The sequence below is a fragment of the Apus apus genome, chromosome 3 (genome assembly GCF_020740795.1).
Source record: "Apus apus isolate bApuApu2 chromosome 3, bApuApu2.pri.cur, whole genome shotgun sequence".
Classification (NCBI taxonomy): domain Eukaryota; kingdom Metazoa; phylum Chordata; class Aves; order Apodiformes; family Apodidae; genus Apus; species Apus apus.
In genome coordinates, this window is record NC_067284.1 from 68602179 (window position 1) to 68622108 (window position 19930).

Consider the following 19930-nt stretch of genomic DNA (forward strand, 5'->3'; position numbering starts at 1 on the left):
CCAACACACCACTCATCATTCACAGCCTCCAGTGAACACTTGACAGGAACATACCAGTGTGTGTATTGATTCCTGATGCTTGCTGGTACAGTAAGAGGCATCTCCTTCAATTCAGCAGTTGAAAAGGCTTTTTCAAAACCCAGTTTTAAGGTCTGGGGTTTCTCCACTTTTGTTCCCCCTACCCAACAATACACATAGGACAATGGCAGGATATCAACCACATATGCCAGCGGGTCAAGGATTAACCTACATCTCACTAAATACCAGCACCCAAAGCTCTTGCTGTTTTATGCTACATTCACCAGTGCTTATTTTTTCCCCAGTTAAGCATTTTAATAAAATACCAGGGAACTGGAAGGGGGCAGAAGAGTGGGAAGTCAAGCAGGAAAACAGAGCTGAGAGGTACTGACTGCTATGTTCATGCTAACTTGTTTACAATTCCTTCTCTCTGCTCTTTTCATGAGTGCTGTCATTTTACCTTTCAACATGAATACAAAGTAGAAACGTGAAACACAGACGGAGATCAGTGAACACCAATTCTTAACATTCTTCCTTCTCCATCCATACACTAAACAAACTCTGTTTCAAATATCTACTTCCATGACTTGGGGGAGAAAGCCACTTTAGACCAAAGTTTAGACACACATTTTTGACTGGAAAAAACACAGATTTTAACTTAGGAAGCAGCTCAAATAAGCTCAACTGTAAGCCTTAGAGAATCTACATTTTATAGTAAGAGTCTGTAGATGACCTTTCTGACAGTGACTGGCCATAATGTAATATTCTTAGAATACCTACAGATGGACATACAAGAGAAGTAGACTGGGGTTCTTTAAGTGGGGGGGAAAAAAGGAAGATTTCTGCTATTGTTTCTATACTCACCCAAGGCCCAGTATGATGCAGCTTCCAAAGGTTGACCACTGCTGTAGAGAGCATGGATATACATGAGGTGAATCATCAGCTCAGCCAGGCACCACCAAAAGAAAATACGAATCAGGCCCACGATTAAGATGCTGAGATTGGTCTTCAGACTGAAGGCTTCTTTTTTCCTCATCTAAAAAAGAAATTCAAAGAGGCTATACGACACATAACTGACTGTTTTACTCAAATACTCATCCTAAGAACTTTTAATTTTTATTTGCTATTCATTACTACTACCAAGGGGACCATACCACTTGGAAACTCCTGACATATTCCTGAGGGAGACTGATCTGTCCATTCTTAGTAAGCATTCCCAGTGTATGTACATGTTTGGCCCAAACTGTTGCAGAAAAGGCCAAGTGTTGTCAATTTGAACAGAATTCAGGTGTAAGACACTTTTTAAAATTCCTGTAACTTGATCAGCCTCTAGAGACAATAAAAGTTCAGAGAACCTACAGCTATGAAGGTTTTCCAAGCAGCAGCCCTACCAAACAAACAATGACTGCTTGCTCTTAAAATGCCTCCAATTTCTACCAGATGCATGAGATTGATGATTTGAGGAAAGTTACCTTTCCTTCAGTAGCATTACCAAGGTTAGTAAGACCTACATGATGTGCTGAGCAAATGGCAGCGAAGTGCAAGTTAAATACCATGTAAGACAAGGTTTGCAGTTGACAGGCTTCTCAAGATGCCCCAAACTCTTACACAGCTAACTATAGTAAACACAATGGCATACTATTATTTTACCTTCTTCTGGCAGTGAAAGAACAAGCAAAAAACAAACATAAGGTTGCCTAAAAGTTTTGTCATGTTCTGTACATCTGTCATTGTGTGCACGCAAAATCTTCTCCAGGCTCTAAGTGGCCAACAAAAATGCACATACAAGATAAGCAACCAACCCATCTGCACAGACAAATTGTCCTCATAATTGCAAGGTCACAGTACAGGCAACATACAATTGGCTCTGCTCACTTACACATGAAGCAAGACACCCATTTTGAAGGTTAATTTGTACCAGCTAGGTGAAAGACTGGAGACTACCATTTAATCACAAAGATTTGCGTAACAAGCTTTCAAACCCATGACTAGAACTGCTACGTCCTGCTACAACCCGGACATTCAACAATTCACTGCTGAAGTGTCACAATCTGTAATTTTTGCCCAGTGAAAGATGCCAAATGCCAGCATTGGTGTTACACTCCTCAGACCATACATTTCTCAGTCTCCATCTTCATGGCTTCTGCTCTCCAGTGTGCTCAGCAGGAGACCTCAACTCAGTCTCGACTTCAGCTAAGGGGTTCTGCAAGTGTTCTTTGCTGATAGCAGCAATAAACATGCTATTTGTATTGTGCACTTTAAATCAAATTGCTGGGCACGCAAACTTCAAAATGCTTCTCCAGCCTCACCTGCCAGGGTAAGAGCTCTGACAATGCACTTCAGCAAACACCAACAAGACACACACTAAAGTTGTTCTGTTTGTAATGGCTTTAACCAAACAGGTCTGAGTGCGTTTAAATGAGAACCTACTGCAAATACAGGCATCCCATTCTGAATCTTCTTTTTTCTCCTCACACCAAGAACACAGGTCATCTTCACACTGGTCATCTTCACACTGGTCTTTGCTGAGCCATATCAGATGAGCTCAGTTTCAATGCAAGACCCCTCCACTAATTTTTCCCACCAGCTACCCCCAAGCTGCTCTCAACCTGGAGTCTTAGGTCTTCTGAAGCATTCCTTGAAAAGAAAAAAACCCTCTCCTTCTGGAGGAATAAGGTAGAATTTAACATACTTCAGAATCTGCAAAACAATAAACAGTGAAAAAATTACCTCAGTTTCTATCCAAGTCTATGTGGACTTTTCCTACAACATCCAGCCCAGGATAACAACATTCAGCCTTGCATCTTCCAAAGTTACTGAAGACAAATGAGCATAGGACTTGTCACTCAAGAGGTCCATCAAAATCTCAGTTTTCAGTTTCATAAAGCCCAGTATTTTCTGTGGCTCCAATGGAAAATTTCGAAGTATTAACAGAAGCAATGCCTAGGCTCCTATACATAAACTGACACAGCCGTTTCATGGCTTGTGTCCATTCATCCACTTTATCCCAAAGTATTACAGACATCACTGGTGGCAATTTTGGTTCTTACTAAAGTGTGCAAGAGAATAAGGAAAGCAATAAAGCATGGAAATCCAGGGCTTTCCCATGTCATGCAGAAGCAGGCTTGAAAAGCTGCCTGCAAGGCACTAAAAAACAAACACAAGTGCAGCAAGATAAGTAGGTCTTCCACATTAAAGAAGCTGCTCAGCTTGTTAAAGTCTGAAGACAAGTGTTCCAAGTAAATCATCAGCTGTTTTCACACCAACATGAGGGAAACTAAGGTCTTCAAGAATTCCCAATACAAAACATCAGCCTTCTGTGACTCTGGAATCCTTTTCAGAGTTAATAGCCAGCTGCTGCTGAAAGTTTTACACTATTCTGCCTGATGGAAGAAAGAATTAAAAAATCCAGTTCAGTAGCTACATGCTAAAATTATGAACACTCTTCAAATGTAACAATATGAGCCACTGGCTCCCTGGTTGAAGGGATGAATCTGATGTCAGACAAAAAAAAACATCCTGTAAAGGTGAAGAACCTGGGGAGGAAGACTTGTCTTAAAGCTGGTATCCAGGACATTGTCTGCACATTCCTGGAACACTATTTGGTATTTTCACAGTCATGTGGAAGATAGCTTTAGACACCCTAACAATTATTAATCTCCAAGGACTAAGTAAAAATTGAAATCCTTCAAACTACTAGTAAAGAGGAAAAATACTATAGAATCCATTTTAGATGTTTTTACTTAAGTCTAAATATGCATGAATGAAAACTTCTTTTTGGTAGGTTGGTTTTGTTTTTTTTTCAAAGAACCTCATTGAGGGAATTATTTTAATTTTTTTTCCAAAGGGAAGAGAGATGAGAGTCTGAGATATAAGAAAAATCACCCAGCCTTCAAAAACTATTTTGCTTCCTTTCTGCCTTCACTAACATCAGAGTCAGACCAAGCTCTCACCACCAAGCACTAGATACAAAGACTTATTTTGACAATATATTTTGGCTCAATGTATTCTCCATGTGAGTTACCAGCCTTAGATGAGTTTATATGCCATGGCGGCCATACAAGTATGAATACCCAAAACTGGTTTCTAACTACAAGCCTTCCCTTTTGTATGCAGCATACTTCAACACTTAGAAAAGGACGATAAAGACTACCATTAGGAACACCTTCAGTTTGAAAGTCTAATCAGTATAAACTTTTGTCAAGCAGGTAACTAGAAAATAAACAGAAACTCAGGCTTACCTGTAAACATCAAACACACCAATAAAAAAGCATCTCAATGAAAACTGGGTGAAACTGCCTATCTCACCTTTTCTCACTATAGGTATTAAAATCTCTCAAGATGAGGGGAAAAAAAAAATCAACCTATCATGCCTTAATCTAATCTTCAAAGTACAGAGTCCATGTCTAGATTTGGCAGCTGAAAAGAGATCACCACCCACATCAGTACTTCTTCACCCAATTTACTTGAGTGCGGACGCAATGAAAATCTCTAACTGTATGATCTTAAAAAACACTGTTACCTGTTTACTGAATTCATCAAAATTCATAAGGGGTCCGTTATGGAACATGGGATAATAAAACACGTATGCCAGCATCCACAGGAATGAGTGGAATGACTTCTGGGCAGGTCCATGCCAGCAGTACTCCAAGCTGAAGCTAGTGCAGAAAAGACAGCGGACAGACACAGTGAAGAGCAGCAGATAATACTCATTTTCTGTGTCGTACCACTTTCTCTGCAAGACAAAACAAAGCCAGATCACAATGTTGCAACACTGCATGTTCTGTATGGCAGGACAGCAATGTCCACCCAGACCCCAACTTTCAGGGTCACCAGCAGCAGGAAGCAACTAAAGCAAGAAGCAGCTGGAACAAGTATTTGAATTGAACACCACTACTTAAATGCATGAACAACAATGACTGTTGATGGAGAATGGGCCTCCAGAGCTATTGGAATGAGCATAAAGAGACAACAGCTTGATTTCAGAAACTTACTAGGTTGTGCAGACCTATGACAGCAGGGGAGCTTTTCTTACAGCAATGCCATTATTTTCTTCAGGTTTAGTCCAGTAATACAGTATCCAAACTAGGTAGCAACCCTACTGACAGCCAAGGGACTGCTAGGGCTAAAGCCAAGGCTGCAGTTCAGATCTGAAGAGAACCATTCACTCCTAAGAAAGCCTGAGGCTATAAAGATGTTACTGGATCTTTATCAAGTTTTTGGCACTCCCTGTCACAGCTGTTTCCAGCCACAAAAAGTTTGGAAACATCAGTAAAGATAGTTTGGCTGATTACATTTGTATTGTAGTGGGCCCCCTATTCCTCTCAGCAAGACACTTTTCATTCTACACCACATGAGAAGACCTTACTCACTCATCCTCCCTCTGCCCTCCCCCTGAACATCAAAACAAGCCTTATAACGTATGCCAACTTTTTCCCCTTAGTCCAAATAACTGAGCAGCTGTTTCTCTAAAATCCACACTGCCCAGTAAAAGCCATTAGAGAAAAACAGAGCTTGCATCAATCAGTTGTGAGCAAGCAACTCAACTGGTACAAATCAGCGTTGGAGAAACAGTCTCCCTTCCTACGCAGAAGCCTGCAGTCACCAATAAAGTATGGTCAGGCTTCACTAAGAACTTCTGGATAGGAACCAAAAAGCCAGCACCAATTGGTACAATTATAGCTCTAAAGCACAAGAAATCTGTTTACTAGAGCACAAAATATCATACTCCAGCTCTACTGAATACCACTTACACATGAAGGCACATACTTTCATCTCAATGCACCAGCCAGCATGATCAAGAAACAGGACTTCTCTAACTGGAGAAGATCCAGCATGGGTCACTGCAGCTCTGATGCCTTAAGGTTTTTCAAGCCAACCTCTGCTGACATCAACTGAAGGGACAACACTCTTGTCATACAGATAGCTGCCATAATGGACAAACACCACCATAATTAATTTGATGCTTAATTAGTCCTTCTAACATTACCTTGGCTTCTTCCACAGCTGGTATGCGTAGCGTGGATAGGAGGATAAGGGAGCACAACCATGTCAGGAGTGACAGCTGAAACTGAGCCACAGCAAATGAAATAGTTGCATGTAACAAAATGACAGCAAAGCCCTTGATTCCAAGTAACAACCAGCAGGCAGCCATTCCATAAATCATCAAGCACCATGGCTTATACTGTTAGAAAAAAGAATTGAACAATTTTTAGTTTCATTATTTTTAAAGAAAAAAACCCAAAACACTCAATATCTGTGCTGTAATACACAGGGTCTAACGTCCTCCTTTTCCTTCCCCAAACAAGCAGATATGACACCACATGCCAGCCATTTCCCACAATTGTGCGATCATTTAGCAATCGTGCCAAAACCCAATCAGTCATCACTTTGCAGCCTTGGAACGGAGTTAACTACATACTTCTTTTGTGTACAGGTCAAATGACACTGACCAATGGTTCACAACAAAGCACAAGCTTTCAAGGGTTGGAGGCTGAAGTCTCCGCACACAGACCTAAGGCCACCTACCTACTCAGGCTCACCTGTGCGTCGCTACAGACCCACTCGCACAATCATTCCCACAGAATGAGGTTTCCCACATTCAGTAGCCTCAGCCCCAAGTTTCCCATGTCCGGAGTAAACTGAAACCCACAGAAATTCCCTTCTGTGAAGAAAAGCCATACATACCTTCTCCACCAAGAGCCTAGACACCTGCGATACCAGCAGATGACCAGCCAGGAGCCACAGAATACGCTCCCTTCCCCATTCAATCCAGTAGCTCCACTCAAAGTCCATGGGATCCTGGGACATCAAGGGAACTGTCAGTGCATATACCTGGCCATAACAGCATGCTCTTAAAAGACAAGGAAAAGTGTCCCCATAACACACCAGGCCTTGCTACCCAACCCCAAAGAACTCAACATCTGGGGAACATGTTGTTTCAGCAATGCAGTCTGATCACTTAAAAGTGGTGAGCTCCGACAGCTCCATTTTGATTTCCAATGGTGTGAAATTCAGAAAAAGAGCTAAACCCCACACTAGTGCTGACCCTGACCAAGCAGCAATCCCTGCCATTCCCTATGAAGGCCATGGGAATTTTCTAACCTCACAGAGGAACGAGAGGCACACACTTGCACACACCTCCCTCCCCAGGACTTGAGGAACAGGCTGATGACTAGAGAGAGGCAGCCTGGAACAAGGGTCCCACTCATCAGGACTTCCTTGCTTTGGCCCTCTGTCAGGAAGCTTCTTCAGAAACCACAAATTAGTCTGCTACTACTGTTGCTGACCATTTCTATAAATGAAACAAATCCACACTTTTGCTTGCCCTAATGCTGTTAATCTTAGGATTTTTTTTCCCATTAGGAAGAAAAGAACAAAATTCTGGATTGCACTTAACTCACCCAAAGTTTAACCAAGAAATTTTCTTTTTTCAACTTGTCAGCCTTTTAAGAGTTTTTATGAAAAGCCACAGAGAAGCAAGGCACTACCTTCCCTGTGCATGCCTCTCACCTCTCCTGAAGGATTCTAAGAGGAACACCGCTCTGCCTTGGAAAACCAAGAGCTTAGGCAAAAGGGCACCTTGCCGGAAGAGGAGTTTCATTCCCTGTTTCAACAAAGCCTAGGTGGGATCAGATGTAGTCAGGTCAGCTGGAGCTTCCTGTGACGTGGGGTTTTTCTCTAAATTAGCTAAAGGCTATCACCTGGTAGCCACATGTCCCATACAGAGCCCCACTAGAAGTTAATCTCCACAATTGTTTTATAGCTTTCTTGAAAGCACATGTCAAGGATTCCTTACCAGCAGGGATGGTGGGCCTAGACACCAAAAATTTCCACAGATTCATTCCTGGTCTTGTGCAAATTAACCTCCATATTAGTTGCAATACTTGCACTTTTCCAAAGCATGTGAGTTCAAAAGCAAGGAAGGCGGGGAGAGGGGTTGACTGGGTTTGGATCTGGGGTAGAGGGGTGCTACCTTTCTTATTAGCTTTTCTTAAAGATCAACATGTGTCTTTAAGCCCTTATGCCTCAAAAATCTGTTCTCCTCTATGCTGGACTACAGGCCAAGCAAAAGGGAAATGTGTGTTCGCTGATGTTAAACACTATTCAAAATACCCAGTGACAGACAAAAGGGTAAAAATACTGCAGGAAATGTCAAGGGTGAGCATAGCTTTTAAAGCCAAATAGTATAACAGAAAACTATTAAGTGATGTAATGAAGGGGAAACACTTAGGCCAGGGATCAAAAAAAGAAAACTTTGGTTATGATTCTTAGATCTAGACACACCTGGCAAGTCCTTCTTCCTCATTAGAAACAAGACTAAAATTAACTATGAATATTCAAAACTGCAAAATTACTACAAACCTCTGAAGCTAAGTCAGAAGCTCGAGTCAGCAAAGGACATGGAAATGTGATGTCACTGCCACAAAATAAAAGATGCTGGTACCAGTCACGCATCCTACCTTTTTGAGGCCCTGAAAGAGAGGCCCTGGTTCCAGCCCAAACTGTATGTCCATTGCAGCTTCATACTCTGCAAAGAAGAACAAACCTTTGCTAAGGTCACAGTAGCCAGAGTAGGGAGAGTCGTGGATGCAGCCTCTGCTGCTCAAGCACACCACGCTCCTGTGTGGCCTCTGTCAGTGGGGACTCTCAGAGCCAAAGCAGGATGTGTCACCGTGTCACTGCTCACCCCGCAAGCTGCCCAACCAGGCCACAGCTTTGCCCTGCAGCAAAGGCAAAGCCACTGAATTGCCCCAAACCTATGCTTGGATTCCCCCTTGCAACTGGGGCAGTAGCAGGTGGCGATCTACCTTTCATTACACAGGACTTACACTAATCCTTGTTCCCCCTCTTTCAGGGCTGCCTGGTGTCTCCCACCAAAGCAGAAGGGACACACAGACCAGAGAGTGACCTGTACAAAGCCACTCCCAAGAAATGGACTCTGGGGCCCATTCCCATGCCAGCTACCCACCATCTCCACAGACGTGCTGCCCGTGTGGGTGCACAGCCCTGTATCCATTCACCCAGCACTGTCCTGCAAGTGTCACTCTGGCACTGTCAGCCCTCTTGAGTGGCTACTGCTCTCTCACACTGCGGCGGGGCTCCTCGCAGAGGAGCAAAGCAGGAACCAACACAGGGAGGACACCTCAAGCCGAGAAGCCTCCCCCGCTACAAGTGGGAAGGGGCTGCAAGGGCAAGCACATCCCCGTCGCACACTTACTTTGAGACACTTGGTGCGCTTCGTAGAAGGCGTAGAGATGGGAGCCCACAGTAAGGAACCCATACAGACCCATCTCCCAGGCCGGCAGCAGCATCGGGCCCGGGAGCTGCTCCCCCACAGATCCCGCTGGCCACTTCCCTACGGGGGCGGGGGGGAAAAAGAAGACGGGAGAGGTTTTCCCGCGGAAGAAGACCGAGGGGCACGGCGCAGCGGGACACGCCGAGCAGCGGCCACCGAGCGGCCCTGCGGCCCCGGGGCCCTGCGGCGGGGCGGGCTCGGGGCCAGGAGGCGGCCGCGCCGGGAGGCGAGCGCTGCCCGGCCCCACCGGCTGCCGCGGCCCTCGGCTCCGGGCTAGGACCAGGGCCGGCCCCTGCCTGCTCTCGCCGTCCCGGGGCTGCGGGGCGTGGAGGGAGGACCCCGCTCCCTCCTTCCCTGAGGAGGGCTCCCCCAGCGGGAGCCGCCGCCGCGGAGCCGGGCGGGCCGAGCCCAGGCTGCAGCCCCGCGGCGGGCAGGCGCTGGCTGCCCCAGCCAGGCGCAGCTCCGGGCCGAAACGCGCCCGCCCCTCCAGCCAGCACTCACCCGCCGCCGCGCCCGCCCCTCCCGCGCCGCGGCCTCCCCTGCGGCGGGGCGGGACGGGGCGGGGCGGGACGGGGCGGGGCGGGACCTCATCCCCGCCCCTGCCAGCCCCCTCCGGGCCGCCGGGCGGCGCCGCAGCTCGATCGCCCTCCGCGGCGGGGCAGCGCCGGGGGCTGCGTGGGTCCCGCCGCGCCTCCCGCGGGCACCGGCGGCTGCTCCGTGCGGGGGGCGGGGGGTCGGGCAGGCTCCGCGCCCGCCTCCTCCTGGCCGGCTGCGGGCACGGCCCGGCCGACCCGTTCCTGGCGCAGGGCTGCGGGAGGACTCGCCTGCTGAGGACCGCTCCGGGCGTGCGGCGTGCCAGGCAGGCCTGCCTAGGGCTGCCGAGCGCCTGGCAGCCGGCTTCTGTAAAGCGCGGGAAGCACTGGTCTTAAGAAGGTACCGGGGTGGTCCGTGCCGTGCCGAGTTTGCCGCCGCCTGGCTGTGGGGGCAGGCCGAGGGGTTAGAAGCGTGTCACGGGTAGGAAGGCGTCCCGGGAAAAGGGTGCCGGCTTCAGTGGGTTACAGGAGCTGGGACGAGCCACAGGGGTGAAGACAGCCCAGCCCTGCGAGGAGGGGTGAAAGCACAGGCGTCTCCATCCACACGTTGGTCTCTGAAGAGTTTGCTCCAAGAGCCGTCGTGTAAGTGAAGGGTTATATTCAGACCAAAATAATGTCCGGAGCAGCCTCTCCTAGGCCTTTCCCTCCCCCCCTGGAGTGCAGGAGTACGCTAATGGGGGGACGCTGGTTTTACGGCCCTCACAAGACAACTGGGAAAAACTATCAGGTGTGAACAGCACCACTAAAGCAGGAATGGGGCTGGGCGTGCTGGTGCTGACAACCACCTCATGGATCAGCCTGCATTTTAGCAAGGGGAGGAAAGGGTTCTCTCCTCTGGGCATGACAGAAGCTGCTAGTGAACCTCACTGCTCGTAGTGTTAAAAATACATTGACTTTCCAACTCAAAAGTTTGAGCAATTTATGCTCATCTCATCCTGCAGCATGTGACTTTTATCCTTCTCTGTTGTTGACACCAGTGATGTCAACTTTTAATGAGGGAAACATTTCATATCCTTTTGTGGATGTTGTCTTGCTGGATCTTTAAGGTCCTCCTATAAGATAAGGCTTCAGTTCTCCTGAGGCTTTCATTGCATATTCAGATTCCTGTTTCCTGATTTTTGAAGGCCAGCCTTGTGTCTGACACTCAGGTGAAATCTCGCCAGTACAAGGAGTTAACTCTTCCCTATCTGAACCAGACATGCATCTCCTGGTGTCTCCAAGAATCACATCTGTTTGTCAGAGCTATGTGCTGGTCTCTAATAATTTTGCCTTTTGCCTCCAATTTTTCTTCCCAGCTGTCTTCACCAGACAATGACTCATATAGAGTCAATTTTGATAGCCCCTAGGTGTAAGATACTGCATTTGCTCTGTGGAACTGCCATAAAATCTCAAGGTGAGGTACATTCTCTTCTGACACACAGTCTTCTCTGCTGACAGTCCTTCTCCAGTTTTTGCCCTCAGCAGGTTAGTCAGTATCTTCTCCTAAAAAAAATACATCACCACCTGCATAACTGCACCAGATCAGCACTCCTGAATTTGTAAAACATACTCCCACAGCACTGTAGCGAGTTATAGCCACTAAGAGTCAGCAGAGCTTGTATTTTCCTGCGGTTTTGTAGTTTCTGGTCACCAGCATGAAGTCTGTACAGTCAGCAGGCCCTCTAGATGGCTTCATAACACAAACAGTACACAAGTAGGAACGGTGCTGCAGTTTCAAAAAGGGAAAAGGTGTCACAAGTTACAGCTTTTACAGCAGAGTATACTGAAAATTACATCTTTGACATTAGTTATGTGGCGACATCCAGGAGCACAAGAATCCTCTGTGACCAGCTAAGTAGCTGTCCTTCCACAAAGGTCACTGCCAAGCCCATGTAGCAGGAGCACTGACAAACTTTGACAACGGTCCCAGCTGGAAGATCTCACTACCCAGTCTTCTACATTAGATTATTTCCCCCCCCACCACCCCTCATTCAAATAATTGTGTATTGCAAAATGTGACAAGAATCTCAATGACTTTGCAAGACCAGCTGTGCACTAAGCTGCTGAACATTGCTGATACGTCAACATGGTCCTCACCATTTTTGAGGGCATAAATAAAAAGCAAGTCCTGCTGCTGCTGTAGTTGCTGACAGGCAGAGGAGGAGCCTAAGAGCAAAAATCCTAAAAAAAAACAGCAGCAGAAAGCCCCTCTTCTCATTGGTTAGCAAGGAGGTAAGGGTTTTTAAACATCTCTTGCTGTGTGTCCCAGCAGCTGCACAGGCACAGCAGCCTCCTCAAGGCATCCGGCCTTTGGTAAGAAAGTGGTTTGATGCTGAGTACATGTGCGTCAGGTTTCTCTGAGGTGGAAAACAGCAATCCACATTGGGCAGAATGATGATTTGTGGTGGTAGGAGTGTTTCTCTGGGACAAATGCAATGCATCATTTCTGCTTGAAGGTTTGCACCACTCTTTGACTCCTCCAGAATGGCTACAGAATGTGGAGGCAACAACTTGCCGAAGAGGTCCACATCCATCTTCAGGAGCCCACAAGAAGGCACGCAGTCCCTACCACATCCTTGATGAACTGCGGAGGGTGCCACGCCAGCCTCTTGCAGATCAGTTCAAGCATCACTAGGAGAAAGTCCATCTCTAGCAGATGTTCAAGCCCCCCTTTTTTATTTCTGTTTTTCTGAAGTTGGTATAGCACCTGAGTCGAAAGTGTTGGGTTTTGACTGTAAAGTTCAAATGCTGTTTGGTGACAGTCTTCCTTTCTTATGTGGTCAGTTATAGATGTCATCATCAAGAACACAAGCAAACAATTCCAGAATCAAGGACAGAGTTGCAGGAGGCCTTTTAAAAGGGCCCTTACTGTTGCCTTTCTGTGCAAGTTCTTCTGAGGTGAGCTCATTACAGAACTCTTCGTTCCTAGGGCCTCATCCTAGCCACAGGGATGAAGCAGGGTGGAGGTGTAAAAGGCAATGAGGTGGGAAACTGAGGTATTTTGCCACTGGGAAAGTAAACGGAAGCTGACGTTTTTGAGGAAACTGGTTTTTTCAACTTGTCATTTGTTTCACATGTGGTTAAGAAACCAAAATGGGTATTTAGGAATCCAGCAGTAGAGTCAGGCAGTCTAAAGCATAGGGCTTCTCACTGTTTTTCTGACTATAAAGTCCCCCTGGGAATTACAAGCAGTGCCCTAGAGCTTTCCCTCATAGGTTGATAACCCATAGCATTGAACCAAACCTTTTGTTATTCACCCTCTGGAAATCACACAGTAATTCCCCTCTGCCTGCAACACCTGAATGATAAGACACAATCAGTACCCACTGAGAGTCTGCAGGTTAGAAGTCCAGCAGCAGACGGGAGGATGAGCTATGTATATTTAGAGGAAATTGCAAGTATGACAAGAAATCTCCACTTAGCAAAACAGCAGTACTAAAACAGGGAGACACAGAAATATAAAAGGTGTGGCATTTACAAAGAGAGCCAAGTGAGTCTTCCAATAGCCAAGTTAAATATGACGCAAATGAGGTTAAAGTGAGCCCTCCCTCTGGAGATCTCAGGAAGAGAGTTATGGACTCTAGGCAGACAACGTGCAAGTTTTGATTACCCATCCTTCCTTCCAAAGAAAGCAGTAACGTAAGCAAAGTCATACAGCCTTACTCTCACCATGGGTATAGAGTCCACTTGTCTATGGTTACTATAGCTGGGGTGAGATTCAACTGTGCTACCTTGATCCTGTCTGAGTCCTAGTTAATCATTCTCGAGTCTTAGTTTCTAAGTAGTCAGGTATTAAACACAGAGGCTTTTAAAATTTCTTTTCCCCACAATACTCCTTGGAAGTTGTCTAGCTTTCAGTGTGAAAAGATGGGAGTTAAGGTGGTGGTGAGTCAACTTGTACATACCTTAGCCATCATATGGAAATCTCCCATGATTCCTAGGGAGAAAGCAGATTATCCACTACTGGAGTATTGAAACACCTCAGTATTTCAGTATCTCAGTCATCCTTGGGAAGAACGGATGGTCCAATCCAAACGAGAGAAAAGAGATTTTTCGGAAAATCCGTACTACAGGTATTACTTTTCTTACCAATTTTAAGTAATAGTGGAATGGATTTCAGAAAAGAAGGCCAGATCACAGCCAGTTTACTCAATTATAATTTACATTACTACAAATGATGGCAAGACTCCCACCTGACCTCCAACAGGGCAAGTAGCTGACAAAATACAAGTGATCCAAAAGGTGTTTTAAATTTATATTGAGGTTGTAAATCAGATGCAAATCTCATTCTCTTGTATTACATTATACACATCTTTTCCAGCGGCATAAGAAATTACTCCTATCCGTGCACATCTATATTTAATCCATAACTATATTCCTGGAAACATTGACTTTTTAATCAGTTCAGTGAATGGAATAAATGTAGCAAAAAAATACATCTCAGATTACTACATGATAATTGACAAGAAATATTCAGACAGAATACTCTCTCACACTGCAAACTGAGCAAGTTTTCTAAACTCTGCATCTTTTCACATTGCTTTGCTTTATGAACAGACAGTAAAGGATCATTTCACCTACCACAAGGACCTGTATTTTATTGATTTATCCCTCACTTCCTGTTGTTTGCTATGTCTTTGTGACAGATACATTCCAGGTTGATTATTTCTATTTGGCAGACTATTCTTCTTTTGTCTTTTTAAGGTCTGTGAAACTAAGAGGACTCAATGGAGCTGACTGTTCACAACATCACAAGCAGAGCAAATGTAGCCCTATCCAGAGAGAACCAGGCAGAGGACTCAGAAACTTCTCCTTCATAGCTATCAGGGAGAAATAGAAGTCTTTTATGTCAGCTTTCTGGTAGAAATACTATTTCTTACAAACGTTTCTAAGTGGATTGTATACACTCTGATCTCTTTTATGAACAGATCTTGCTGCATCTTAGCTTCCTGAGCAATGTCAGTATTTGCCTTATTATTCAGGCTGCCCTCTCTTCAGGGGCTGTCTTTTTGTTCCATGACTCTGTCCTCCTACTCAATGCCCTAATTGCCAAGTGTTCCCTCTAAACTCTACCACAACACAGATATTAAAAAGTCACTGAATACTAAAGTAAATGAAAGTATACTCATGGCCACAGTCACACATGCTCCTTGGCTACCCGGTGCATTTGTGGCCTTATGCAGGGTCCCTTTACCTTTACACATATGCACACTTAGATCAGTCTGCTCCTGCCTCCACACTGTATTTTAAATAAAAAGCTTATAGCTGGTTTCCTACCTGAGTACATAGCTGACATCTTAAGGACTAAGCTAACATTATATTACTAGTCAGGAAGAGCCCTCCTCTAAGAGCAGTTCAGAAAACAAATGCTTTTGTGTGTTCTGTCTGAGAAGCTTTCTTGCTTTGTGCATTGACTTCCCCCAAATTTGTCTCTGTTTTGTGTTTCACCTTTACTTGAAGACGGGGTAGAACTCCAGGATGGGCTTCCAAGTCATAAAACTGACTTCAGGATGCATCTTCTATTTTGCTTCTGTGTTTATATAACAGGCCATAAATGTATCTAAATGATAAGTTCTCTGCCATACTTGAAGGATTTTTTTTTTAGATTGTTCTTTAATTGATGCCATTCAATACAAAAAAGAATTCAAAAGCTCGCTTGGTGCCTCTGCAAAATGCCAGGAACATCTCACCCTTTGCAGATAATCTCTTCATATAATGGTGCTAAAATATTAGTAAAAATTGTGTTTAACTCATAAATATTTACACCTATTTGAAATGCCAGAATTTTGCTCTGTGACTCGCACAAATCAACTGAGTAACATTGTGTACAATAAAAAGTGGGTCACTGCCAACTGTGGCTTATAACCGCAATGTGATTTGCAAATACATCAAATTGCTGCCTCAGGACAAGGTGCTGCTTTCAGAGCTCAATGTCTCCATTGACTACTGTAGATTTGGAATAGTGTTCCAACCTCACATCTACCATGAACTGCCATAATCTTCCTGCCTAAATGAGAAGAGGATTCACCTCTTTAAAATGCCACCTTGACATGGAAAATGAACTGAGGAAGGACCAGCCTGTCCAAACAATGCAAGTCCTACAAGATACATTAATCCTCAAAGCTGCCTGAAGGAGACAACTGAGAACCACCATCTCTGGACAGTGGTTTAGACAATTGAGTCAATGGAGACTTATTGCAAAAAACAAAGACAATTGTATGGAAAACTGAAAAACAGAAAAATCCTTTCTCGTGTGAATGTCCCAGATACTAGGTACAGCAACACACTTGCACTTTCTAATCTTTTTGGCCCCAGGTATCTTGCATTCCTTTTTTTGTCAGGTGACAGCCTTCCCATGGAAAAGCGGAGGGCTCTCTTCCCCACCTGTTATGGTTTGAGGGGGCCCAGGGTAATTTTATGGTACCAATACTGGGACCTAGAAAGAAGGGATCATGGGGTCAGAACAGAGAGGGGTCACTATTCCCTCTCATTTCCTGCCATACTCTATAAAAAGCCAGGAGGACTGGAACTCTGCCCTCTTCCTGCTCCGTTATTCCTTGCTGCTTTCTTGCTCTCTTGGAGACAGGCTTCTGCTTTTTTGTCAGCTCACCACGTGCTCTGTGGGGTCCAAATCCATTGGGTGCTGGGAAGAGCTGTGGACCCTTTTTCTTGAGTTGGCCCTGCCGCAAGGGACCTCTGGACACTTATACCTGCAATAATCAAGATCAGGTTTTGCGTATATTTGTTCCTCATCACGTGTGTTACTATCCCTGCCTTGTTCCAGTAAACCTGTTCTAGTTTTAACTTCCATCCCTAAAGTCTCTCTTCCTTAAACCCCTTTTGTATTCCCCTGGGAGGGTGGAGGGGAGTAAAAGAGAGCAATACTGGTCTCTGGTATTTTGTTTGCCCTGACGACTAAACCAAGACACCACCACATCAATTTTAATGAGCTGAGTTCTGTTAGAGAGACAGGTGGAAACTCTGAGGCTGAAGAGATTACAGGATCTGTCACTCTCACATCTGGATGTTTGCTCTGAGCTTTACCTCGTGCAAAAGAGGCCTAGCCATTTGTTTTAATTAGATTGTGGTGATGGCTGCCTTGAGGGTGGGGAGAGTAGGACCTATTCTGGCTGCTGGGGCAAGTATACTCCTAGCAGCCCCTGGAGAGCGCAGAGAAACCATCACTGAACTCAGAGATGCCTTACAAGTTGTACACTGCACCCCCTGAAACACAGGGAGTCTGCACAAGAAATAAAGCAGAGTTCTAGGTGCCTGGAGATATTTCTGGTCAAACAGGGAAATGCTAGAGCATTTCAGCACCACTGGTTTTAAGTGGTAGTGTTCAGCTAGGTAGCACCAGTATACCTAATTTCTGTTTTAGTTGCAGGTCCCTCTTTGGAACTAGCCCACCATCCAACTGACTGTTCACACCCTTTCCTCCAGAAGGGAGTTTCTAGAGGAAGGTTCAGAAAACAGACCTCGATCAGCTAGCCTACTCAGTCAGAGCTGCAGCCCATGCAAAGAGAACAAGGCTAAAAAAGAGAAGTCTTCCATTCCACTCATGGTTGAAACTGCTTTTCGTTTTGAAGTGTGGCCTTTGAGAAAACTCTTATCTTCTAGTTCCTTTTTTTTTTTTTTTTTTTTTTGTTCTGCTCCAGACTTGTTGCCACCTGATCTATGGCTACTTTGCAACACAAAGAAAAGACACTTGAGCAGCAGGACTCTTGCTGACCTACACTCAGATGCAGCTGCATACCCACTACGACTCTCCACTGAGTTGTCATTTTTCAGCTGAAACATTCTGTGCACATTTTGAGTAAAATATTCTGAACATTGTCTCTCTTCACCACTTTTATTGCAACATTCTTACCACAAGGAAACAGTGGGGAGCACTGGTTTCCACTTTCTATAGCTTTTTCTAAGGAAATGCTATTGTGGATTGCTCTGAAAACACAGTTGTAGGTTCTGTGGCATGACTTAAGCATTTGATCTGTCCCAATTACTTTGTAACAGAGTACAGGACACCGTTCTTCTGAGCTGTTCACATTAAATCTCACACTTAAGATGCATTTTTTATCATCAACATGTTTCCCAAGCATTAATTTTCCAACATCTTGTAATATGACATGGCAAAACAAAGTGATATGATCCCCATTTTACAGATGAAGAAACTGAGGTGAAGAGATCAAATTATTTACCCAAGCCTTGGAAAGAATCATAGAGCCGGGACTGGGAGTTTCAGGTTTTGTCTTGTGCTCAGAATAATACTCCATGCTTCCCCTCCAAAGACTAACTACTGCCAATAATAGTCTGACTGTATCATCCTTTCAAGGCATGCTGTAAGGCCCATTGGCTTTCCCAAACTGAGAGCAGTTAGGAGAACAGCTCTGGCAAGAGAGCCAACAAGCCTTCAGCTACAGGGTTATTAATGCCTGGGCAATGGCTGCTCTTGGAGTAGTCTATTTGGATAATTGTGTTTTAAGAGTGTGCAGGGAAGTGCTTTGAGAAAAGTGTTCCTTTTTTAACTAATGAATGTTTACAGGGAATAAATATGTTAATACATCGGTTTTCTTCAGATCAATAGCTACCCTCATTTATGTCCATTTGCTGAAATGGGGAAAAATCAACAGAAAAGAGGCAGATAAGACAACTGTAAGTATGTTATTTACCTTCTTGAAGGGCATAAATTAAGAAATTGTTATTATAGCTTGAAAGCAAGTTGTGGTTTCTTGGGTTTGGGTTTTTTTTTTTCTGAATGAGGGGAGAAAATAGGTGGAGAAGTATGACATTATGGTAAAAACTGTTTCAGGAGGGTACTTATGTTCCCCTTCTGAGATGCCTGCTACCTGTGATTCCTCCAAACATTATTGTAAAAATGAAAAACATTCTCTACAGCCTCAGAAGAATTTTAAAATTTGCACAATGTTTCAAGAGTGTAAATGTGACCTATTAGTGAAAAATACTTTTCAACAGTAATTTTCAACAAATTGGTTTGCTTTTCTCTACTGTAGAACATCAGCATCTTTTCTTTTTCATTAGAACTAGTCAATTTTTGAGGCTCTATGTGGGGAAAAAAAAAAACAACAACAAAACAAATGAACAAAAAAATACGAAGAAAGAAGAACATAACTGTTAAAAGCAGCTTAAGTACACACAAAAGTGATCATTTTCTACTCTGTTACCATTTTTATTCTTGGTATTGCTCTTTCTTTGAAAAAACCCAGCAAAATCCTGTTTACTACTAATACCTTTTTCTAGTGTCCTCTGTGAATCCCAGCTGTTTAGTCACAAATTGTGCAGGAGCAAATGGTCTCTATTTCCAGATGACCTTTTTTGATTCCCATTCAAAAATCTGCAGTCACTTAAACCTCGCCTGCTTGACAGTGCACACACCCACACAAACAGGACATTGTTCTCTATTCATCATGCTTGAAAACCATGTCTGAACTTGTGTGTTAAAAAAAAAATCATGTGGACTTAGCTGTGGGATACATATTTCTTTGGTATGGCCTGCAGCGTATTTCTTGTTAACAGCACACAGAGTAGGTACAGTGTAGTTTAAAAAATAAGGACAGGATAATGCCACTTTCCCAAGGCAACACTGCTTTTTTCTAACATTGTTTTAGGAGTTGGCTGACAGTATGTTTTTGGCCATGTAGCAATTCAAGTGTCTGAGTCAGAGAATCTCAAAGTGCCAGAGTCTCAAATACCTTACTTACACTAGATAATAGCTGTGTTAGAAAATTAGATTGGGAGTAAGTCAGCCTGAAAAAAGTATGTAGATCAAAAGGAAAAGCAATTATTTCAGTTTTGATGGATAACAGTAGCTGTAACACAGAACAGCTCACAGAGGGCATGGCAGAAGTCTATGGATCCAGACCTGGTACCCACAGAGACAAAATCCAAGGCTGGGAACAGAAGGAGCTAATGAGAAATCCTGCAGCTGAGAGCAAATAGCAGGAGCCAATAACAGCAGGGCAGGGAACCATGTTTAAAACATTGGCATGTTGTTCAGGGGACTTTGGTCAAACTGGCAGAAGCA

At 44.5% G+C, this 19930-nt stretch overlaps 1 protein-coding gene and 1 long non-coding RNA gene across 10 annotated transcripts in view; one reads left to right on the forward strand and one right to left on the reverse strand.

Moving 5' to 3' along the window:
• HHAT (hedgehog acyltransferase) overlaps window positions 1-9787 on the reverse strand; it is a 186810-nt gene extending 177023 nt beyond the window's left edge. For 6 of the 7 annotated variants that reach the window (XR_007888903.1, XR_007888902.1, XR_007888904.1 and 3 more), the window contains exons 1-6: window positions 9239-9787; window positions 8481-8548; window positions 6706-6819; window positions 6008-6202; window positions 4541-4753; window positions 883-1054 (exon numbers count right to left, since the gene is read on the reverse strand). Coding sequence is in view for 3 of the 7 variants with exons in the window: in XM_051613525.1 (XP_051469485.1) it covers window positions 883-1054; window positions 4541-4753; window positions 6008-6202; window positions 6706-6819; window positions 8481-8548; window positions 9239-9332 (856 nt within the window). In the remaining 4 variants the exon portion in view is untranslated. The remainder of the gene's footprint in view (window positions 1-882; window positions 1055-4540; window positions 4754-6007; window positions 6203-6705; window positions 6820-8480; window positions 8549-9238) is intronic. The other variant, XM_051613526.1, reaches the window with a different exon arrangement.
• Window positions 9788-9949: 162 nt separating this feature from the next.
• Window positions 9950-16692, forward strand: LOC127383039 (uncharacterized). 3 transcript variants are annotated; one of them, XR_007889098.1, is made up of 4 exons: window positions 9950-10249; window positions 11205-11302; window positions 12673-12786; window positions 14593-16692. It is a non-coding gene; the product is annotated as an uncharacterized LOC127383039 (long non-coding RNA). The 3 variants fall into 3 exon arrangements; XR_007889096.1 differs by lacking the exon at window positions 11205-11302 and having other exon boundaries at window positions 9950-10491; XR_007889097.1 differs by lacking the exon at window positions 11205-11302.
• The last annotated feature ends 3238 nt before the right edge of the window (window positions 16693-19930 follow it).